Source organism: Diabrotica virgifera, chromosome 4 (genome assembly GCF_917563875.1).
Source record: "Diabrotica virgifera virgifera chromosome 4, PGI_DIABVI_V3a".
Taxonomy (NCBI): Eukaryota; Metazoa; Arthropoda; class Insecta; order Coleoptera; family Chrysomelidae; genus Diabrotica; species Diabrotica virgifera.
In genome coordinates, this window is record NC_065446.1 from 248,360,831 (window position 1) to 248,387,018 (window position 26,188).

Consider the following 26,188-nt stretch of genomic DNA (forward strand, 5'->3'; position numbering starts at 1 on the left):
AAACATGAAAGGAAAGCATGTTGGGCTTCAAAAACGCATTCTTGATGAGAATCCGAGAGCACTTTTTGTACCTTGTGCTGCTCATACTTTGAACCTAACAGTAAACGACGCTTCTAAGGTGTCAGATGCTACAATACATTTGTTTAATCTTGTGCAAGAGCTATATAATTTTTTTTCGTCATCCACAAAAAGGTGGGATGTTCTGAGAAAAAATGTTCCTGGGTTAAGTTTAATGATGATCCTTCAGGTTGTGACCTGAAGTTGTATACCTTTATAAAAATTGAAATTTAAATGTACAATTACAATTTATTTTCTTAAATTCAACCTTTCTGTTACTAATTAGTACAACTATAATCATATATTTATGTTTTTATAATTAGTTGTTCTCAATATATAGGGCGGATCGCGTCGCCCCCATGATTTGCCGCCGAGTGCTTCGCACACCTTGCACCCCCGGGTCGGAACGGAACGGGCCTGACCCTATACATCGCACTAACTATGGATGTAACAACTTCATATCAATATGATAACATAAATTTCTTTGCAACCTTCGACTCATTCCTACCTCAGGTTTTGTCTACTCTTGTCTTGAGTAATATTATATTATGTCGATAACTTCTTGTATTGTAACCAGAGATGTAGATACTGGTATGAATTTATAGTTTAACATTCATTGTAAGTGGGCTTGCTCAATGATAAATAAATAAATAAATATATATAAATATATAAATATATAAATAAATATATGTAAATAAATGTATATAAAATATGTAAACTTTTTAGTTTTGGGATATTATTTAAAATTTTATAAACAACGTGTCTCTAACCCATTAGATAAAAGTAAATGCTTTAAAATGGGTGTGAAACCGAAATTTATTTGAATTTACTTTGTTATGATTTTATTCTATTTGTTTCATTTTGTTGATATTTTAGTTTAGTCTACAAATAAATTAATATTATCACTTCTAAAGTTCAGTTTTTTGCTTTATTTCAAGCACCTACCTACCTACCTACCTTCAATAAAATAAATAAAAAAACATGATCCAAAATGCCATAAGGGGCGCCAAAATCCTTTTTTGCACACAGGCGTCAATAGCCCTTACGGGGGCCCTGAAATTGACAAGTTATTCAGGTCAAATTTGACTTATACAAAACACAATTCTACATCCAATTTTGCCGCGAATAAAAAGAAAATAAAGAAATTTGACAAAATAAAACATATCCAATTGTTCTATTTCATCAAATTCCTTCATTTTTTTTTACAAACACGACAAATTTGGTCTTGAATAACTTTGTCAATTTCTTGTTCAATTTATTGTTGATGTAAAGTGGACTTTAGCCTTTTCTTTTAGCATTTAGGGGGCTGGTGGCTGTAGCAGTAGAGAATAGAGAATCATTGAACGATTGAACTGAGGTGTTGACATTGACATAGAAAAGAAGATCGGAAATGTCAACTGTCAGTGGTGTTAAAAAAAATCAGTGGAAAAAATGTGTTTTTTATTTTAAATTACATTTAAAATTCTTAGCTATTAGTTATTTTAAAAACTGAAGCACATACCAATTTTAATTTAGTTTAATTTTTTAATATGGAATGCAATGAAAATATTAAGGATTCTAGAAACCAAGTAATATTGACAGGTATTAAAGATGAAGGAGATTCTCTACAGAAATATAACAATATAGAAGTTAAATCGGAACTAAATGAAAGCAGCTGCAGCTATGGACAGGAATCTGTATTAGATGAGTTTAGTTCAGTGGATATTAAAATCGAAAACAATACATTAGAAGATGTATCTAATGAAATTAAAGTTGAAACTAAAACAGAACTGGAGGAGCATAGCATTGGTAAGAAATGTATTTCTCTTCTTCATTTTTAAGTGTCTTACACCATAAATGTGATATCCCATATTTCACTAACAATAAAGTATTGAATACAGTGGCGGTTCTAGACATTTCCTTTGGGAGGGGAAATTTGGCCCAGTGCACGTATTCTTGAATCCAGAGGAAATTTTACTCTCCACTACGCTAAGAGCCAAACCACACGGACCACGCTGCAGTGCTACTCTGTGGATCCACAGAGTGGCTGAAACAGGAGATTTTCTATCGCCAGCGACTACGCTGCGAAGTGGATTGTTTGGAAGGGTGCGGCAGGTAATGTAATGGCTGAGAAAAGAAAAGTTTGTTCAAATGATTAAAAACTTACTGGCTAATATTTTTTTAAAAAAGCGTGTTTGTAATGTCCATAGTTTTAAATATTTTATAAAATTTCATACTTAAATAACTTTATAACCTAAATAACTAGGTATATCACAGAAAGAAGCACATAAAAAATCAACCAGTACATCTGGTATCCTATAGGTGTAAAATAGTTTGATACAACCTGACAACCGAGTGAAAGTGAAAAACATGTTAGCTTGCAACCCTCTTTTGATTGATATATTATCGTTTTGTTTTCAACAACAAACAATAAAACCTTTTTTGACCTAGAATGGGACCCCACTATTTAACATAAATAAACAAACAAGATTGTGAATACATATTTGTTTTGTTCAGTTCAAATGCATTCAATGTATAATAAAATGTAGATAAATATAAATATGTAATAGAGAAAACATTGCTTATGGGATTTATTCTTTTCGATATTACCTTCTTTAAAATCAGAAACAAATAATTCAAAGATGACATCCCACGGTTTTCCTTTTAATGACCTATAAATATGCTCTCTGGTTCTTGTATCACATATTATATCCGCTCTGTTTTGCACTTCAATCAAAAACCGTTCCGAATCAAAATTCATTTTAGGTGCTCACCTTATAACCTCTCGTAAACATCTGTGGGGGCTACAAAAGTGGTCCGTCTGAATTGGGTTTGCCACTAGTGGACGCCACTAGCGTCTGTGGCCTGCTACACTCGCTCGTGTGGGGTGCGCCGGCCACTCTACATAAGAACCTATGGTAAATCATCGTCAGTCACTCTGTGGATCCACAGAGTAGCGCTGCAGCGTGGTCCGTTTGGTTTGGCTCTTACTCACTTTTCTACTCCTTCATAATTTCTCTCGATTTTAAAAAGATGTATTCTTGAATCGAGGGAGTCGAAAGGGACGAGAGAAACTGAGAAACTGCGAATTGGCAAAATGACATGATACTGTCAACTTCATTTGTTTTTGTTTACATGATTTTTTGGCTTCGACAAACAAAAAAGAAACAGTTTTTAGTTTTTCTGTAGAGTATTTTCCTAGGCCTAAATAGATCTCTCGGCTAGTTGTTTTGATTGTGGCTTTCAATTTATTTGCATATACATGCTGTGATAGTAGTATTATTTACCAGCTTTGCAGCTTTATTTTATTTTTTTGTTGGGGTTGCTTAAACTCAACATTACTGTGCTTTTATTTTAGCCAGCCTGTATTTTCTCTTTCTGTATGCACACAACGTTGACAAAGATTTCTCGTGTTCTCACTAACGTTACATGTTTTGTTTGTTTCAGTGTCTATTGGTTGTTGTTTTTTTTTAATATATACAAAAACTATAAACTATAAACCTAATTTTGTAGAATAAATAAGTAACCAACAAATTAAATTCATATTTTTTAATCTATTTTATTTAAAATCATTTTGTTATACAGCAGAATAAAATAATACAAAAGATGATTTTAGTAGCACAAAAAATATGATTATAACTTGGTCACATAAAATACAGGTGAGGGCAGGAATATCTGTACACCCATTATTTATCTTTAATAAAATTATACATACTCTGGGCTAATTAGCAAAATACAAGGAAAAGTTATTTACCAGCAATTTTATTGCTGGAATCGAATGTTATTATTGTATGTATTAATAATATAGGTATGCAAAGTCCGCAGATAGTGTGCTACTTTTTTTATAAACAAAATGGCGCCCAAAAATCGTGTTTTTTTTCAATTTTTGCTCTATAACTCTAAAGATTTTAACTTTACACCAAAGACACTCACATAAAAATTTACCGCAATTAAATTCTGCATAGAGGCGTGTTTTTCCCGATTCACTGCGACGAAAACTTTCCTCGGAAAAAGCGGGTTTTTCCAACAAAATCTTTAATTTTCAACTAAAATTTTAGATAAGTAATTGTTAATCAATAATTAAATAACTTGGTAAGGTAAAAGCCCTTTTTGTATAGATTATAATTCCAGAAGCCGATAGAAATTGAATGAACAGTTTAGCAACAATTGAATTGTTAATTAAAAATTTACGGTCGCTATAATAACGACAATAAGTATGGTGTATAAGAATAACTATGATTTTTTCATAAAAAGACACTATACCTATCTAATGTACTTTACAGAATTGAAATTGGAATATTTAAGCAGCCTCAGGAATATTTTAAATTTATAAACAATTTTTTGGCTTATAAACAAATATAATATCTCGAAAAATATTAAACTAAATTAAATTGTGAAAACGCTATTCGAAAAACAGCGGCAGGACGCTTCTTTTAAAAGAAAAAACCTTTATTTATGACGAGTAATTCCTGAGATACAACCGGTCAAAGTTGACCGGAATTTACGGCAAAGATATAAAAATAGGATCATAATTTTCAAACCATCCCCTTTTTATTTTTGTCCTCTTTCTCTACACTTATTTTCATATCTTTAAAATGCTCATAACATATATTATTATAATAAAAACTATCGATAATACGTGTGAAAATTGCCAAAAGTAGCAAAATTCCAATCAAAAATTAGGTTGGAGAAAATGTAACCATCAAAGTTCAAAATCGGTATACGTTAAAAAAATGCATTTTCTCGGCTTCCCATGGAGCAATTTCCTTCATTCTTTTTTTGTTCCCTAATAACTCGAGTAGAGCCATCGAACTAAAGTATCATTAAATGTCAAACTTGCTTTTGTTTTGTTATAATAGATTAATTTATCTATAAGAACAGAAAACTACATATTTTTTCCAGTTGTAGACTTTTTTTTAGATAAACTTACTACAAGTGTACCTTTTAAAGTTAAAAACATAAATATTCTCATTTGAAAGCTGTATAATTATTTAAACAATTTTTATTTAAACAAATTAAAATTTTGTGTTATAATAAATAAATAAATTTATTATAACAAAACAAAAGCAAGTTTGACATTTAGTAATGTTTGAGGGTTACATTTTCTCCAACCTAATTTTTGATTGGAATTTTGCAATTTTTGGCAATTTTCACACCTATTATCGATAGTTTTTATTATAATGATATATTTTATGAGCATTTTAAGGATATGAAAATTGGTGTGGAGAAAGAGGACAAAAATAAAAAGGTGACGGTTTAAAAATTATGATCCTATTGTTTATATCTTTGCCGTAAATTCCGGTCATATTTGACCGGTTGTATCTCAGGAACTACTCATCAAAATTAAACATTTTTTCTTTTAAAAAAAGCATCCTGCCGCTGATTTTCAAATACCATTTTTACAATTTAATTTAGTTTAATATTTCCCGAGATATTCTATTTGTTTATAAGCCAAAAAATTCTTTATAATTTTAAAATATTCCTGAGGCCGCTTAAATAGTCCAATTTTAGTTCTGTAAGGTACATTAGATAGGTATAGTGTCTTTTTATGAAAAAATCATAGCTATTCTTATGCATCATAATTATTGTCGTTATTATAGCGACCGTAAATTTTTAATTAACAATTCAATTGTTGCTAAACTGTTCATTTAATTTCCATCGGCTTCTGGAATTATAATTTATACGAAAAGGGTTTTTATATTACCAAGTTATTTAACTATTGATTAACAAGTACTTATCTAAAAGTTTAGTTGAAAATTAAAGATTTTGTTGTAAAAACCCGCTTTTTCCGGGGAAAGTTTTCGTCAAAGTAAATCGGAAAAAACACTTTTCTATGCAGAATTTAATTGCGGTGAATTTTTATTTAGATGTTTTTGGTGTAAAGTTAAAATCTTTGGAGTTATAGAGCAAAAATTGAAAAAAACACGATTTTCGGGCGCCATTTTGTTTATAAAAAATGTAGCACACTATCTGCGGACTTTGCATACCTATATTATTAATATATACAATCATAAGATTCGATTCCAGCAATAAAATTGCTGGTAAATAACTTTTCCCAAAAATGGCCCATTCTCCGATAATCAGCCCAGACTAACATTGATTATAACTGATTAGCATGTATGATAAGTCTGATAATATCAATATTTGCTTGCTATCCTCTTAGTTCTCCGGTCAACATTTATACTTTGGAAATCCTTCTCAAAAAATGATTTTTTTGTATAAAATTGTGTAGGGGGCTAATTTTTCTACTTTAGCAATATGCACATTATTTCATTTCATTGTTTTTAAGGTTATGTATTGTTATTTTCGCTCCCATTTTCAATTTCTCTTACATACTACCAGTAGAAATTATTACTCCCTTGGGGAGTGACATTTCTCTCAAAGATTAAGAGAATTTTTTTCAAGAATACAGCATTTTCGGTTTTAGGGAGCCACGCCTACTTTTGCGTCATTTTCTCTTACCATTTCTACACCCTGAAATTCAAGAATAAGGGCCCTGGGTGGACTTCCAATGAAACATAAACCCAAAATAAGCCATACGCCATAAAAAAGATAACCCCAAACTACATAAAAGACACAAATAATAACTTTAAGGGAACAAAACCCCCATAAAATTTTTATAGGGTGCACAAATTTCACTTTTATTTTTTTTAAGATGTTACCGCCATATGAATGCCACATGTCCATTTTCAATAAAAAATATCTAATAGTGTTCAATCTATTGGAAAAAATCGATTTTTATTTTGTAACTTCAAGCACAAATACTTTTTTTGTGTGCACATTTGTACTAAGGTAAGTTAGGTTCAATCGAACTATTTTTGGTCCCATAATATGTGATTTAATTTATGACCTGTATTTTTGTTACACCCTGTATTATACACGATTATAACGTTAGACGTGAAAATTTTGTTAGTGTTTCTAATACATACTGTATGTATTATTTACGTTTTATTTTTATTCTGGCATACATTTTGTTTTTAATAAAAAACAAATTCTGATAATTTGGTTTTTATTTTAGGTGCCCTACCTGATAGTACAATGGAACTCGCAAGTACCAAACCGTTCAATTCTGCTAAAGTACATTTGAAAACATGTACTGGTGAAAGACGATATGAATGTGAAATTTGTAGTAAGCAGTTTACTGCAAAAAATAGTTTAAATGATCATATGAGAGTTCACACTGGTGAAAAACCTTATGAATGTGAAATTTGTAGTAAGCAGTTTACTAATCGAAGTCATTTAAAGAATCATATGAGAATTCACACTGGTGAAAAACCCTATAAATGTGAAATCTGTAATAAGCAGTTTACGGCAAAACAGAGTTTAAATGATCATATAAGAATTCATACGGGTGAAAAACCTTATAAATGTGAAATCTGTAATAAGCAGTTTACGGCAAAACATAGTTTAAATGATCATATAAGAATTCATACGGGTGAAAAACCTTATAAATGTGAAATTTGTAGTAAGCAGTTTACTAAACTAATTAATTTAAAGGGTCATAATATGAGATTTCACACTGATCAAAATCCTTATAAATGTGAAATTTGTGGTAAGCAGTTTAGTCAAAAAAGTAATTTAAAGGTGCATATTATGAGAATTCACAGTGGTGAAAAACCTTGTCAATGTGAAATTTGTAGTAAGATGTTTACTACAAAAGATAATTTAAAGCTGTTTATGAGAATTCACAATGGGGAAAAATCTTATAAATGTCAAATCTGTAATAAGCAGTTTACGGCAAAACAGAGTTTAAATGATCATATAAGAATTCATACGGTTGAAAAACCTTATAAGTGTGAAATTTGTAGTAAGCAATTTACTCAAGAAAGTAGTTTAAATAAGCATATGAGAATTCACAGTGGCGAAAAGCCTTATAATTGTGAAATTTGTAGTAAGCAATTTACTCAAAAAAGTTATTTAAAGTATCATATGAGAATTCACACTGGTGAAACACCTTATAAATGTGAAATTTGTAGTAAGCTGTTTACCCTTCAAAGCCATTTAAAGCGGCATATCAGAATCCACACTGGTAAAACACCTTATAAATGGGAAATTTGTAGTAATCAGTTTATTACAAGAAATAAATTAGATAATCATATGGTAATTCATACTGCTGAAAGACCTTCTTCTTAGCCGTCTATGGTCCACTTGTGGACATAGGCCTCTCCCAACTCCTATCGATTTCCATCCTGAGCAACATACTTCCAATTTGTTCCGGCTATTGTTATTATAAATCAAACCGGCAACAGGTGTATATTTTCAAAAAACTGATAGTGTGTAAAAATCAGATAAGTACTTTCAGCATATCAAAATGCCATCATCAGAGCTTTCCTATAAAAAGTTTAAGTTAAGTGACTTATTCATAAAAAAAGAATGTGTGTGTACTTTGTACGCACGTAAGAAGTTATACTTCTACTACATATTATGTGATTTTTAAGACAATACCAAAAATTTTAAAAAATAAAAGAATAAAACGCACACAAACACATTGAAAAATGCCACAAAGAAAAAATGATTTCTGAACGATAATAATTGTTGGCAAAAATTTTAAATACGCATTTTCTGAAAAAAAAAAATTATATAACAAATATACTTACAATCATAAAATGCATAAAAAAATAAAAACTTGCATCGGGAATCGAACCCGTGAATTTCGGGGCGCTTTGATTCGTAATCGAAGCCTAGACTCACTCGTCCAATTCCACATTATTTGTCATGAGGAAAAATAGGGTAACTGAACGTTTTACTGTTTGACGGTTGTTTTGAATATAATTAAATTATGTAGTTTAAATTTTGTGGAAGAAAATATTAAAATATAACAAAACAGTAAGAAAACAATATATTAGATGAAGATTGGTAGAACTTTTGTTGGTAATCAAATTAAGTATGTAAATCAAAGCATTACATACCTACTAGATAAATAAATCTACGCCAAAAAATCATAATTTAAAAATAAAAATCGGACCTAATTTGGGATTTCTCTCTAAAATCCCCATTCTTGAGAAAATAAATGTACAGTAGAGCGTCGATTATCCGAACGTCGATCAACCGAACGATCGCTTATTCGAACTATCGACTCCCGCGTCCCGCACTCGAATACCGAGCAAGCGTTAGTAATTGACGCTTAAAATATCTTCAATTTTCTTCAATATTGTATCCAAAAATAATTATGTTGTTGCAAAGACTGCACTTTTTTGTTTAGTTGCTAGTTGTCATTATCAAGATATAAATAAATATGTAGGTATATAAATATGGCTTTTATTGTTGTTCTGAAGCTATTTTCTTGTGGCATTTTTACAATCAAGTATATTCAAATGGGAAAAGTGAACAAGAAAGAACAAAGAATTGTATTTATAAAATCCCTTGTGAATGCGAACAATTTTATATAGGTGAAACGTCAAGACCATTAGACGTTAGAGTAAATGAACATCAGTCCTATATAAAAAATAGAGAATTTGATAGATCTCAAATATATCAACACGCATGGGATAATGAACATAGAGTTCAGTGGAGAGATTCAAGTATAATCCTGAAAGAAGCAGATAGTAAAAAGAGAAAAATCAAAGAAGCGGCTCTAATTATGCTAAATGAAACCAATTGTGTCGCAAATTCCTCGGTAGAATGCAGTAGGATGTGGTTACCCATATTAAAGGAGGAAGTCAATAGAAAGAAAATACCACAATTAGTAAATCAGTAACTTATCGAGTTAGTACATATTTAGTATTTTAGTATTATTTAAAATTTAAAATATCAAGTCAGAATTTGGTATTATTTTTGAGAATAAACTAAATATAAACCCAAATACTTACGATGTCGGGATAGTATCACGAGGTTTTTCCTGGTTTTCCCTCGTGATTTACTATGGAATCTCTAACGCGAGAATTTCAGTGCCACCATTGCATTTGTTGTCTTTTTAAAGACAGATCACATGCTATGATTTTTTGTGGCGGATATTCTTGAGTTGGGATTGATTTCATGTAATCGAATGAACTATCTTTTAGTAAAGTCGTCCCAGGAACGCAACTCATCAATATTGGCAATATCATTTTAAAGTCGTCTACTTTAAAATGTATAATACGTGTCTGAATTGCCGATATAAATGAGTCAGATTAAATAAATTATTAGAAGAATTTTTTACTAAGCAACACCATTTTTGTTTATTTAGTATTATTTTGTATTTTGACAACGACACCCGACTTGGGCGTCGAAACGTTAATAAAATCATTTTTAGGTAAAATTGTGGCTTATTTCCCATTTGAATATATGTACTTGATGGCTTTTATTTACTTGTGGATAAATATGTATGACTATAAATATGTATCAATGTATTGTAGTTCGATTATCCGAACAAATCGGTTTTCCGAACACCTATGTCCCCCAATTAGTTCGGATAATCGACGCTCTACTGTATTTCAACCTAATCCAAATGTATAATTACAATATGATTATAATAAAAACTACTTACAAAATTAGAATGAGTTTTCCTTGTCCAAAATAGTCCAAAAGTCCAAAAATATAGGTATATGAAAACTATTTAAAAAGGCAGTATAACTATTAACTAACTTGTTTGTTGTTTCTTTTCACACAAATTTTAAAACGCAACAACCATAAATAATCTAGCTACAGCTGTGCGACAGCCTCCATATTGAATAATTTTTGACATGTCATTTGAACATCCAATTAGAACAAAGTTATAATGCGCATGCGCCGGGATCATAGGTTTGAACATATAAAAATTCACCCTCATATCGCCGGTAAAGAAGTATAACTTCAAAAATACAAAGGTATAAAAAACCTACGTCTTATAGGTATAAATACCTCAAAAGAAGAGTAAATTGTTGACCAATATATTACAATATTTAAAATTAACTCAGGGCTAAGCCCCTGGTCATGGCCAAAAAACCCGTAAAATACACAGTGCGCTGGAATAAGTGTCTCCCCTCCCCCCTTATTAACTTAATTATTTTTAGCAAAGTACAGATTGCCATGATGGTCGCCAACATCCGAAACGGATAGCCACTACAACAACAAGATTTTTAGCACATAAGAAAAATGCTCGGACAGATCGATTTTTAAAATAATCATAGTATATTATAGCATCAATGTTTCGAACTTTACGCGATCCCTCTTCAGGTGACAGGCATAACTTTGATTTTTTTAAATGGGAAAGTACATCATGTGATACCTCATTTGAAGAGTACAGGGGAAAACAAGGAATGTCACATTTTATACATATTGAGATAAACACAAATAAATTTTTAATTCTTATGATATCTAAAAACTACTTTGATATTCTTGAGTTGGGATTGATTTCATGTAATCGAATGAACTATCTTTTAGTAAAGTCGTCCCAGGAACGCAACTCATCAATATTGGCAATATCATTTTAAAGTCGTCTACTTTAAAATGTATAATACGTGTCTGAATTGCCGATATAAATGAGTCAGATTAAATAAATTATTAGAAGAACTTTTTACTAAGCAACAACATTTTTATTTATTTAGTATTATTTTGTATTTTGACAACGACACCCGACTTGGGCGTCGAAACGTTAATAAAATCATTTTTAGGTAAAATTGTGGCTTATTTCCCATTTGAATATGTTAGTTTTATATCGAAAAAATAAGTGTTTTTCAATAATATACTAATTTACGATTCACTCAATTTTTGCCGTAGAAAAAAATTTCTCAAACCAATTTCTTGAGAATTAAATAACCTACAATTTCATATTTAAACATTTTTTCGTATCTCTGATGCTAATCTTTCTATTCTGAAGAAATCGACATTTTTACCAAACTACAAAAATTCGTTATTCGCTTTGAACTCCAGTTTTTTAAAAACTGATTTTTCTAAGTCAGTCAAACTTCTAGAATCTATTAATAATGCATAAATAAAGAAGAATGAATAAGGCCAATGACTAAATACATCGCTAACTTACATTATTATGCTTCCAATTAGATTTCTCGTTTTTTTTTTCAAAAAAATATATTGATTTTTGAACCGTAACTTTTTTATTTTTTATCTTAGAAAGTTTGGCAAAAAGAATATTGTAGGTTTTTATAAGGTCTATAAGCCTATTAATATTAATTCTTTTTAAAATCCTCAGTCGCAAAAAGAGGTGACTTTGAAAGGGTTGGTAAAGGTGGTTTTTGCATGTTATTACAAGTTTTAATTATCAATAGCTCACTCAATTTTTGCTGTAGTAAAAACTTTTCAAACCAGTTTTTTGAGAATTAAGTAAGCTACAATTTCATATTTAAACATTTTTTCATATCTCTGATGCTAATCTTTCTATTCTGAAGAAAAGTCCATTTTTTCCAAACTACAAAAATTCGTTATTCGCTTCTAACTCCATTTTTTTTTAAACTAATCATTCTAAGCCTGTCAAACGTTTAGAACCTATTAATAATATAAAAATAAACAAGACCAAATAAGGTTAATGACTAATTTTAATTAGGGTGGTGATTAGGAGGTTGCTTCGGATCACTTTTTCGCTGAAAAAAGTAGGGACTAACACTCTTTTCAATATATGTCACTTAATTTTTGAGCTAGAGACTTTGTTTTTATTTCTGGAGATAGATATTTTAAAATGCTTTAAATTAGTTTCAACAAGTTACCCTCGAAAAATGCATAGTTTTCCCGTCTTTTGACTTTGAAACTGCAGTATTTTGCATTTGACGAAGAAGAGCTAACATTTAATAATGTATAGCTCGATTACTATTGGTCTTAAAAAAACTAAAAGAAACGGTTTTGTTTATTGTTTCAAAAGGTACATTTTTGTTAAGTAAAGTTTTTTTGATAAAACGAAAACTTTTGGAGTTATTAGCCGAAAACTTATTAACAACATTGATTTTTTCGATATAAAACTAACACTTTCGATAGCGAATAAATCGAAAACTATTAATTTTATCAAAAAAATGTATAGAACGTTTTTTGCTTAGAATGAATGTTTTTACTAACTTTTGCGGTCAAAATATAATAAAGAAATTTCACCCCCGAGATGGGGTGACAACCACCCCCATGGTAAAAGCGCCTTTCAGCATCATATAGATTTTGATCCTTGGACTATCCACTACTTATTCTCACATTTTCAAGCAAATCGATCCATTCTGTAAAAATTGCGAGGTTTTGTCCTATTTTAAGCTTCATTACTTGGACTATTAGGAGATTCTTAGCAGAATTCTAGCAATTATTGGTCTATAATCTTAATATAATATTAATCTATATTGTTATTAATTTAATAATGCACCAAAAAACAGCTAACATTCCTTATTTTTGTCCAGTGGCGGACAATCCTGGTCCTTCGCCTGGATACAAATTCTTAAAAAAATTATATTGGGACCGTGCAAGTTCGGCAAAGCGACCTCTATTTCTACGCTCTGTACTTTTATTCGCACTTTTAATTATATTGGCCAATTATATTAGTCCTGGTTGCTGGATAATTGTCAAGGCCATAGTCCAAAAAAATAAGAAGAAAAAATAAGATGCAGGTTTTATTTAGCAAACGTAAACAATTGTATGTAGTAAATAAAATTAGTTATTAAAATGCAGTACTGCAAGCAAAATACAATTAATTAAATTTACTTTTATATAATAATTGCATATCATATCAATATTGTGGAGCAATATATAATTTTTCTGCGTCAATGACAGAAGGTATGAAATATACGTCAATTTGACAATTTCAATTGACAATATGAATTATTTAAGATAGTTGCAATATTTCTCCGCGACTCGCGCACGGTCGTTTCTCGTTTCCCTTCCAAGTACTTGCACACCGCGAATAGACTGATCTTTCTGGTTATTGTTCTGAATCGATAGTCTAGTCCAGCGATACTCAACCTTTTTCTTTCCTGGGCCGCATAGTAGCTATTGCCACAGCTTGCGGGCCGCAATCAAGATAAAGTAGTACACAGGGTGTTTCATTGGGAAACGGAAATATTTGAATGGTGAATAGAGGTAAATGAGGCGGTTCTAGACATACTAAATTTATTGCTCCACCGACTTTACAACCGAGTTACAGGGTGTTTTATCAATTTCGCCCATTTCTTTCTGGACCCATAACTTTAGAACCACCTTGTATATTTTTTTGATATTTGGTACACATATGTCACATTTAGAAACCAAACCACCCAACTACTAATCACAAGAAAAATCCAGGTCCGGATTAAACAAAATCATAAATCCATTGTGACCTTGAAACAACATCCTGTATATTGAAATTTTCAAAACCCGTTTGCATATTTGAAAAGAGCTTTAATAGAGCTTCCATTTTTTGCGCAGACAATTCAATGCTTTTTAATCAGAGTTCTTAAAAATTTCAATATAATTTAAAATTAAAGTCAAAATTGTCTGCCTCACTCCCAAACACGCCTCAAACACATCGGCACACCATCAAATATTTAGAGAAAACACGTGAAGTTTGACAAATAATTTGACCGTTTACAGGGCCCTTTAGTTAGCCTTCGGGCCGCATAAAAAACGCTGGAGGGCCACATGCGGCTTGCGGGCCGCAGGTTGAGTATCACTGGTCTAGTCGATGGTACTCAGTTTTTGCTACCACATGGCGAGAAAATTTAAAATTCATGAAAAAGTGACATTCCTTGTTTTCCCCTGTACTCTTCATTTATTAAAAGCTTTTGAAATACTGATTACAAAAATGTATAATACTTTAGTCCTATTTGAGAACGTATGCGCAAAATTTCGGTCGAATTATTTTTAAATACATTCATTTTTATCGAATCCTGAGAAAACTAATAAGTATTTTTGAAAAACTTAAACGCAGAATGAACTATTACAGTATTATCGAGGGTTGAGAGTCCCTAAAAACTTCTATAATGTTTATTTTAATAAGTCACAGGGGTGAAAACAAAAGAGAAAATTTAGTCTGATTTTAATTTCAAATATATCATTCAAGAGAACTTTACTTTACTTAAGAGGATCGGTACGTATTTTCGGCTGCAATGCTATTCAAATGGGGATTCATTTTTTTCGAATCCTGAGAAAACTAATAAGTATTTTTGAAACATTTAAACGCAGAATGAAAGATTACGTTATTAGCGAGGGCCGAAAGTCCCTGAGAACTTCTATAATGTTTATTTTAATAAGTTACAGGGGTGAAAATCTAAGAGAAAATGTAGTGTGATTTTTAATTTCAAATATCTCAGTCGAAAGAAACTTCTTTTATATTCTAAGGGACTTTCGGCCCTCGATAATAATTTAGTCTTTCATTTTGTGTTTAAATTTTTTAAAAATATTTATTAATTTTTTCAGGATTCGAAAAAATGGACACCATGTCCGTGGAAATCGAACATTCGCTATCTTTGTCATACAACGCACTCATTCGAATATAATGTTATGACAAGACTCAAGACACTGACAAGTAGAGATGTGTCCGACCCGCAATTTTAATATAGCAGTTCATTCTGCTACTGCTTTTTAACGCTTTTACGATGATAATGAAATCAATCAAAGAGTTGTTTATTAAATAGTATTGATAGTGTATTTAAAAAATAATAATTGATTTAAGGCGTACAATTAATAAAAAGTTATTTCTTGTTTATATATTATTTATGGAAAATCCAAATATTTCAAGTCATTAAAGTTCAAATAAAATTATTTTATAAGAGTTTGTTCCGATAACCGTAAATAGGTACGAGTTTAGCTATAAAGTAAAGTGCCCATGGTGGCATAAAATGTAGTAAATGCTAATGCTTCAAGTACGTACTACATTTTTGAAGATTTCACTACACTTAAAAAGCATTTGCTTTTCTCCTTAATATTTGCTACTATTTACCAGCCTACATATAAGAATGTACTACGCTTTTGAAGTATGTGCTTGTTTAGAAGTATTTTACTTCAGTTTAAGTGAAGTTCGTGGGTGGACGTCTTCGGCGTAGGTATTTTTTTGTTACAATATGGCAGCATTTATGAATGTGTGTCATAGAAAAATTTACAAACTAAGAAGAAGATTCTTAATTTTTGGGGTCATGCTTTTATCAAATAAAATTTAATAATTGTGAAGAAGATTAACAAATAACAATTGTTCATTTTTATCCTCGCGTAACTCTTTTGTCGCTTCGGATCTGAGTCACTTATTTTTACTCATGTACAATTCTAATAATTTGGTACGTAAAAATGTGAATTCACAAATCACAAGCACATGGAAAACTAATTCCATCACGATTGGTGTAATGCAGACACGGTTGGCGCTACGCTTTGTAGTAGATACTTCTGGTCAGTAGTAGGTACTTCTGTTGTGTAGTAATAAATATTTTACTCCTTTAAACGAGAATAAAATTTAATGCGAAAATTATTGGTTTACCGATAGATTTTATAGATCAAATTTTCACTATAAATTTAAAATTAATTTGAAAAATACAAAAGTAATTGATTTGATTTATGTAAAAAAGTACTTACTTCAATTGAGCTAACCGTCTATTTCTTCGCTTTTCAGTAACACATTTCTTGAACAACGTCCCATATTTTAATTTGCGCAAATAAAGAAATAAATAAAGTCTTTATAAATTAATTGAGTAATACTACATTTATACAACGCAGTTTTTCACATGTTCAAACCTTATCTAAGCTTTCCATGGTAACAGGACATTATTACAATAACTTTACAACTTTTTTTCTTTTTCGACTATTTGTATAGTATATAAATAATGGTAACCACTGAATACATAATTAGTGAAAAAATAATCCTATCATTTATACAAGTAAAGGTTATCCAAGAACATTCAAAAACTGAACGAAACCGAAATAGCCATCTCTACCTTTCTAATGACAATGTCACTGTCAACCTAATGTTTACATCTGCAGTTTCCATACCAGTGAGAATTTTACTACACGTAATTTGCCGCGTAAAGACAGAAAAAGTACGGATCGCCGTAAAATATTTGCGAATTATGTACCCATAGCCTTAATCAGTAGACCCATTTGTACCTTTCGGTGTTGGGCCGTTTATAATACAATTCATTAAATTACAATATTTTACAATCTTCTGAATTGTCCTAGCTCTTAACGAACTTTCTCCATTCCTTCCTATTGAATGCCATATGTGTTGCTTCCTGCCAAGTCTTACCCTTACTCTGCAGTATCTGCGAAATGTCACTGTTCCATTCTTTAATGGGTCTTCCTCTTCTATCCTTCCCTATTGGTTTGGCGTCACACACTCTTTTTACTTGTCTATTATTGTCCATCCGGGTTAGATGTCCGAACCATGCCAATTTTTTCTCCTTGATTGAGTCGAGTATCGGTTTGATTTTGAGTCTTTCTCTTATTTCTTCATTTCTGATTATATAAGTTCTTTTTACTCCGATCGTTCTTCTGAGGTATTTCATCTCTGCTGCCTGAATTCTGCTCTGATGTCTTTTGTTTAATATCCAATTTTCTGCTCCATATGTCACCATAGGTCTATATATTGTTTTGTATATTGTCATCTTGGTCTTTGTTGATATTTCTTTATTATTAAGGAATCCTCTATTTAGTGCTTGGAATAGCTTTCCTGTGTTTTCCAATCTGTTGTTAAGATCGTCATCGATGTCTCCTTTGTTGTTGGTTACTGTTCCTAAGTATTTGTATGAATTTGTCTGTATTATTTTTTGTTGGTCTATCATTACTTCTATTTGATCCGTCCGTCCCTTGTTTCCTTGATATTTTCATTATCTGAGTCTTTTTGTTTACGTTTAAGTTGTATTTGCTTGCTTCTAGGTTCCATTTCTCTAAGTTGTATTTCAGTTTTTCTGTTGTTTCCGCAATTAATACTAGGTCGTCTGCAAATGTACACATCTCAGCGTTTATCATTTGCATTCTGTTCCAACCGATGCAGTATTTCTTGAAAGTTTTCTTACATTTTTTCACTATCTCATCTATTACATTTATGAATAGCACTGGGCTGAGACTTCCTCCTTGTCTAACTCCTTGAGTTGTTTCAAATGGTTCTGACTGTATATTTAACATTCTTACTGTATTTGTTGTTTTCATGTATATACTCTTTGTTGCTTCTATCAGTTCTTCACTTACTTCCTTCTTCTTTAGGCTTTCCCATATATCTTTTCTTTTGACTGAGTCGAATGCTTTTTCCATGTCTATAAAGCTCAGATATATTTCTCTATTTTTCTTTAATGCTTTTTCTATTACTTGTTGCATGGTGAATATATGGTCTTGTGTGTTGTGTCCTTTCCTGAATCCACTTTGTACGTCCTTTAATTTATGTTCTATTTCTTTTCTGATTTTCATTTCTATTATGGTTTCGTATACTTTTGCTGCTACACATAGTAGTGATATACCTCTATAGTTCTTCCAGTCTCTTGTGTTTCCTTTCTTGTATATAGGTATAATTTACTGCATTTGTCCATTCTCTGGGTATTACTTTTCTCTTCCATATTAGGTTATATATGTATAACAATTTTTCTTTTGCTTTTACTCCTATGTATTTCATCAGTTCTGGTGCTACTTCATCGCTTCCTGGTGCTTTTCCAATCTTTATCTTTCTTATTGCTTCTTCTAGTTCTTCTTTTTCTATAGTTTCTGGATTTTCCGTGTTTTCATGGATACTCTCTTGATGTGGCTTTCCTTCTCCATTGTATTCGCTTGATTTCCATTCAGTATCGGCTGGAAATGTTCCCTCCATCTTTCCATTATTGTCTTATTGTCATTTATTATTGTTCCTTCCTTGTTCATTATTTGTTTCAGTTTCGTTTCTTTGTTGCTTCTTAGGTTTTTCAGTGTTCTATAAAATAATTTTACGTTTTCTGTGCTCTCTTTCTTAACTATCTCTTCAACTTTTGTTCTTTGTCTCGTATAATTTTCATATTTTTGTTGTGTTTTGTCTTGTATGTATTCTTTCCATAATTTCTTCTTTTCTTTTATTTCTCTTTTCACTTCATCGTTCCACTATGATGTTCGTTTCCCTCTGTTGTTATTTTTTGTAGTTCCACATATTGATTTAGCTGTTTTTATCATCGCATTTTTAAATTTTCCCCATTCTTTCTCTAGCCCTTCTGTGTATCTTATTTTCGTTGTTTCTTCCCTTAGTTTATAAATTTTTATTATTTCTTTGTGTTTTCTGTTTATGTTCTCATTTCTTTTTATTTCTTTTCTTTTGCTTTTGAATGTAGTTTCTAGTAGATAGTAGTCACTACCAATTTCATAACTCCTTTTCACCCTTACGTCTCTTATCCAGTTCTTCTCTGTTTTTTGCACTATAGTATAGTCTATAATTGATTGTTCGTCTCTTGATTTTACTTCTCTTGTGACCTTGTGTATCCTTTTATGTTGGAAGTGTGTGTTCATAATCACCAGGTTATTGTCTAGACAGAATTCAAGTAGTAATTTTCCATTTTTGTTTATTTTTTCCTCCCCATAAGGTCCTATGACATTGTTCCATTTTTCTGCTTCTTTCCCCACTCTACTGTTAGTCTCCTGTAATCACAATTTTCTCTGTACAATCATTTATCACTTCTTGTAATTTGTCCCAGAACTCATTCTTTTCGTTTTTTGATGCGTCTTCATCTGGTCCATAGCATATGATTAGGTTTGTATTGATTTCCTCTGTATCCATATATATGTCTAGTCTTAGTATACGTTCGTTGTAATATATCCATTTTTTTACTTTGTTGATACTGTCCTTAATCATGCTTGAGCTCTCTTCGTTTCTTCCACTCCACTGTATATTAGTAACATTCCGTTTTCTAATATTATTGATCCTCTTCCTTTTTTCTTTGTCTCTGTTATAGCTAGTATTTCAATGTTCTTATCTCTAATTTCTTCCCCCAGTTCTATTTCCTTCCCATTTATACCTCTTACATTCCATGATGCCATTTTCAAAATTGTTCTGTTCTTTTCGGTGTTTAAGTTGCACTTCAATTTGTTTTTCCTTCCGTTTGTGTTATTATCTTTAAATCTGCTCATGTCCCTGTTCTGTGCCTGTTTTGTTTCTCGGTCCGTCATTGTGTTTTCTTCAGCTAGTTTTTTGAACAAGTTGGTTCTGTATTGTATGTTACTTTTTCTATCCGGCTTGTTTTTTGGTTCCATTTCCACATAATGCCTTCAATAACTATGAAACCATATCCAATTTTTGCCCTTTTCCCATTAGTCTTTTCATCTGCTGCTATCTTCCTAATTTCTTTGTATTTCTATTTCTTTTAATGTTAGGTCACATTCTATATATATATATATATATATATATATATATATATATATATATATATATATATATATACTCTATGTTGCTTATAGTTCATTAGTTTACCCTTGGCTTTCAGTATTTTCATTTTATCTTCGAATTTTTTACATTCGATAACACACATTGTTTCATTTATCTTTTGTACCCTATTTATTTCTGATTTTACTCCCATTTTTGTTTCTATGAAATTCTCTAGTTGCTTTGCTTCTATTGTGTCTATTGGTAAGCCTCTCATTATTAGGTTATTTTTCTTCTTTTCTTTCTGACATGTTTCCAAGGTTATTTCTATTTTATCTATTTTTTGTTTCATCGTAGCCATTTCTTTCTTTAGATTTTCATTTTCTCTTATTATTTCTTTCATTTGCAATTTGTATTAACTATTTTCCTTTCTAATTTCTTTTAGTTCCTCAATCATATTACCCATTGTATTTTTTATATCTTCCAGGTCCTTGTTTTTCTTTTTATTATCGCTTGCTAATTGTCTCATTAGTTCCATCATTTCGTTTTGGCTGCTGGTTTCATTCGTTGATGGTTTCGACCTGTCTGGTGTTCGGTTCACTTTTCTGCTCCTGCTAAATATGTCTAGCTCCTCTTTGCTTTTTCTTTTACCGTCTTCATTAATGCTATCATTACCATCCGCCATCTTTCTTCTTATTCAAATAATTAAAGTACCTATGTATTTATAAATATAAATATTTGTAACGGTTACGGATCGCGACAAGCGCCGCACCCATTTCAACAGTGAAATCCTAGCAATGGACAGCCTAAGTCTGACGTCACAACTGTCACAAAATTGGGAGGAGCTTATATTGGCTCCAAACAATTTTGTTTGTAACGTTAAATTGTCATTGTCAGGAATTTTTCATTTATGTGCTTTGTGTGGCAAAATAAGACTTCATTTAGGTATTTCGTTAAAGAAACGTGTTAATTAAGAGATTTTTATTCGTTTTTGCTCAGGTAGTTTTTATTCCTTAGTGGTTGAAAATAAACATAACCTCAAAACTGTTTACGTTCTTATCATTGCATTAAATTAACTCACCTGGGCAAAAACGCATAAAAGTCTCTTAACTGACACGTTTCTTTAACTAAATACCTAAATGAAAATTCTTATTTTGTCACACAAACCACGTAAACAATAAATGAAAAATTCCTTATGAGTGTTTAACAATATAAACAAAATTGTTTGGAGCCAAATATAAGCTCCTCCCAATTTTGTGACGTCAAGACTTAGGATGTCCATTCTCTATCCTAACTAGTTACGACTTCTACCGCTTGTAAATACATATCCAATCAATCAAAACAACAAATAACTTCAGCCTTTATAATTCTGTCTAGTTTTACCGAAACCTGTATTACGGACCTATTGTTTTTGTTGATAATTATTATTAGCGCATGTGGTGAGACCGCTCCCGTCTAAAAAAAAATTTCTGATTCGGTTTCTTTGTGGATTCCTATTCAAAAATGTCCCCTTTAAACAAATCAGAAGGGTGCCGGGCGGAATTTTTGGGCAGAAATTGTTTAAACAATTTTTTTAAACAAATACAAAAGATCATGTGTTTTTGCTCTGGAATATATATTTTTCGATTTTTTGGGTCAATCTAAACAAGAATTCTCTAAACAAGAATAATCTTGTAATTTTTCTCACAAATTGATAGTTTTGGAGTTATAGGCGATTTAAAATCTGAAAAATGCGAAAATACGCATTTTCGAGGCTTCAAAACTCATATTCAAATTAGTATTTTTGAGGTTGTCAGATACTTAAATTGATGACTGAACATTCAGCTTCAAGATTTTGTACTATCAGAAGTCGCAAAGGTCGGACTTATGTTGGGGACGAGAACGAAAAACTGACCCTAAATGGGAAGGGCCGTAAAATCCACACCCGTGGACTAAAATGGAGAGGTAATATATAGATGGACGAGTCTTTTCCTAAACTTTAAGATGGGATTTAGCCCAATTTTCAATTCAGTCAGGTTTAGAAAATCGAAAATTTCGTGTATATATAGTGTCGCATGTAGGGGTGTTGTGCGCCACTGGCGAGAACTGCCGTTCTCTGGTAATTGGCTTTTCTTGTAATACTATCGAAGAGTTAATTGTAGCAATTACTGGTGTATGATCAGAGGCAATATCAAAATTTTACTGTATGTCTAGGTATCCTTGTGCAAAATCTTTTGTAATGAAGAAATCTTCATATAAATATATGTGAAATTTTTGATACAGTTTTTCTATTATTGTGTGTATTTTTTACGTTTTATTGTTATTCTAGCATATTATATTTTGCTTTTAGTAAAAAACAAATTCTTATAATTTGGCTTTTATTTTAGATGCCCCACCTGATACTACAATGGAAGTTGCAAGTACCAAGCCATTCAATTCTGCCAAAGTACATTCGAAAGCATGTACTGATGAAAGACCATATAAATGCGAAATTTGTAATAATCTGTTTACTACAAAAGGTAATTTAAAGATACATATGAGAAGTCACAGTGGTGAAAAACCTTATAATTGTGAAATTTGTAGTAAGCAGTTTACTGCAAAAAATACTTTAAATAATCATATGAGAATTCACACTGGTGAAAAACATAACTGTGAAATTTGTAATAAGCTGTTTATTACAAAAGGTAATTTAAAGATGCATATGAGAATTCACAGTGGTGAAAATCTTTATAAATGTAAAATTTGTAGTAAGCAGTTTACTGTAAAAAAAAATTTAAATAATCATATGAGAATTCACACTGGTGAAAAACCTTATAACTGTGAAATTTGTAATAAGCTGTTTATTACAAAAGGTAATTTAAAGTTGCATATGAGAATTCACACTGGTGAAACACCTTATAAATGTGAAATTTGTAGTAAGCAGTTTGGTCATCTAAGTGCTTTCAGTTATCATATGAAAGTTCACACTGGTGAAAAACCTTATAAATGTGAAATTTGTAATAAGCTGTTTATTACAAAAGGTAATGTAAAGATGCATATGAGAATTCATACTAGTGAAACACCTTATAAATGTGAAATTTGTAATAAGCTGTTTATTACAAAAGGTAATGTAAAGGTGCATATGAGAATTCATACTGGTGAAACACCTTATAAATGTGAAATTTGTAATAAGCTGTTTATTACAAAAGGTAATGTAAAGGTGCATATGAGAATTCATACTGGTGAAACACCTTATAAATGTGAAATTTGTAATAAGCTGTTTATTACAAAATGTAATTTAAAGGTGCATATGAGAATTCACACTGGTGAAACACCTTATAAATGTGAAATTTGTAGTAAGCAGTTTACTCTCTTCTCATATTTAAAGCGGCATACGAGAATCCACACCGGTAAAACTTCTTCTTCTTCTAATGGCGCTACAACCCTTTGTGTGTCTTAAGGAAAATTCATATTTATCCGTTCGGGCATCTGTTTCCGAAAAATATTGATTTTATGGTTTTAAATATGAACAGTTCATACTGTCCAGGGCGTATAGTATCAGACAACTGTTTGTAAAATCAGGTTTTTATATTTTTCGGAAATTAAACGCTACGTGCCCGAACGGATAATATGAATCTTCCTTTAGCCTGCTTAAGAATGTTCTTCAGTGGCGACGCGTGACTTTTTCTAAAGTGTTTTCTAAACCAGATGTAAAAAAATCTTATTTAAAAAAAGATTATTTTGAACCTCCCAAATATAATTTTTTGTTTTCAATCCTGTGGGATAAAATTAAACAAATCACTATTCCAAAATTATATGTAATAGGTCAAATAGCATTTGTAGATTACAAAAAAGCTTTCGACACCATAGAACACACGGCCGTAATAAACGCAATGCAAGATTGTAGAATAGACAGCGGATATATTAACTTAATAAAAGAAGCTCAAGAAGCCCAAACTATTCACCTTAGTTTTGGAGGACGTTTTTAAGAACGTAAATTGGAAATGTAAGGGAATAAACATCGATGGCCGCTACCTCAGTAATCTACGATTTGCGGATGACATAATCCTGATGGCTACTCTGCCCTCCGCATGGAAAACCACCGCATCTGCAGTACTTATTATAATGAGTAAATGGACTTCAAAGAATCTGCAACTTTTAAAAGGTGCTAAAATTTTTATAACAATGTACGCCAGTCAATGGGAGCATAAATAGGATATTACCTCCGAATTCTACCCTACTGCATGGATTTTAATTAAATTTTAGGCCTAGCCTCTACTTATCTCCTAATTCAAAGTCTACCCTTTGCCGATGTGAGCTTCTATCTTGGGGGTGGTTCCCAACCCCTCCTTAGGGGTGGAAAATTTTTTGGTTAAAATTACCACGGAAGTAGCTAGAGAACATAATTCTGAGCAAAAACTGTTGTATAATTTTTTTTTGAAAACTCAATACTTTTTGAGATATTCATGGTTGAAAATTGACCATTTTCATTGAAACATAATACCTTTTCGAACGGTTTTTGCGAATACCTTAAAAACTATGCATCTAACTAAAAAAGACTATATTAAACATTTTTGTAAGTTATAAAAAAACAAAGAGAGACTTACCTTCATAAATCTTCTAGTTATAATACAAAAAGAGATATGGTAGGTGAAAATAGTTTGTTTTTTGGTAAATTCTCAAATTGGTGTATTTAACTTGAAAAAAAAAGAGAAACAGTCGGTTTTAGTTGTATGTATAATGCTACTAATACCTTTGGTAGTGCTTGAAAAGACCTTTAAATTGAGCTATATTAAAGGTCCATTACATTAAAACTAAGCGAGATATGCTGCAAACAAAATTGATAACTAATGTATTTTAAGAAAAAATGAGAAGTAATTTTAACCCCCATCCACCAAAATATAAATGCATGGATTTCCTTCTACAATACCTTTTATTATAGTGTTATTGAAGTTATACTTCTTTAGGCGCGATTGAGATTGAGGGTGATTATTTATTATTAATCTGCGCGCATGCGCACACGGACAGTATGGTATTAGTCGTTATTCGGGCTCTGATTGGGTGTTGAAATGACCTGTCAATAATAAATAATTATTGTTCAATATGGAGGTAAACAAATGTTGCAGAATATATTAGTTTTATTGTTGTGAGGACAGAAACAAAAAAAGTTTATAATTGTAGTGACTTTCTAAATAGTTTTTAAAAGCAACAGGTACGTAATAATTGTAAATATTTCAGTATCCTAATAAAAAATTTCATAGGTACCTACCTATTTGAACCTACCAAAATACATAGTATGTAATACTTTTATTTACATAATTTGATTACCATCAAAATTTCTATCAATATTCACCTAATATATTGTCACAGTGGTGAAAAATCTTATAATTATTGTGAAATTTGTAGTAAGCAGTTTACTGCAAAATAGGACACTACTTGGAACTCAAGTAGACATGGAAGATGAAATGGGTATGATCTTCGTAGAAGAGAATGGAGTAGAAGCTCCAACCATAGAGGAAGTTTTCGAAGCCATTAAGGCCAAGAAAAACAATAAAGCTCCGGGAGTTGATGAAATACCAGCAGAACTATATAAGGTAGGTGGCGACCACCTAGCAAGCCACATCCACGCGCTCATCAGAGACGTATGGCAAGAAGAGAAAATACCCGACGACGAAGAAAAGTATAGTATGCCCGATCTATAAAAAAGGAGACAAACTCCAGTCATCTCCAGTGCAAAAACTACCGTGGAATCTCTCTACTATGTACAGCATATAAAGTCCTCACGTATATTATAAACCAGCGGCTCCAACCACTAGCAGAATATATTATTGGAGAGTATCAGACGGGCTTCCGACGGGGAAGATCGACACTGGATCAAATATTCACAGTAAAACAGATCTTGAGCAAAGCATGGGAACACGATATTGATGTTCACAACGTGTTTGTAGACTTCAAACAGGCATACGACTCAGTCAAAAGGAACAAACTATACTATATATTGGCTGAATTGGCAATAACACACAAGTTAATAAGACTCATTAAAGC

General features: G+C 31.4%; 1 protein-coding gene across 2 annotated transcripts; it reads left to right on the forward strand.

Moving 5' to 3' along the window:
- The first annotated feature begins 1,447 nt into the window (after nt 1-1,447).
- LOC126884123 (zinc finger protein 664-like) lies at nt 1,448-26,186 on the forward strand. 2 transcript variants are annotated; one of them, XM_050649961.1, is made up of 2 exons: nt 1,448-1,845; nt 22,552-26,186. In XM_050649961.1, exons 1-2 carry the CDS (start codon nt 1,587-1,589, stop codon nt 23,601-23,603), a joined length of 1,311 nt encoding a protein of 436 aa, XP_050505918.1. In that variant the 5' UTR covers nt 1,448-1,586; the 3' UTR covers nt 23,604-26,186. The 2 variants fall into 2 exon arrangements, with proteins under 2 accessions (XP_050505918.1, XP_050505916.1); XM_050649959.1 differs by lacking the exon at nt 22,552-26,186 and adding an exon at nt 7,055-10,511.
- Nucleotides 26,187-26,188: the final 2 nt, after the last annotated feature.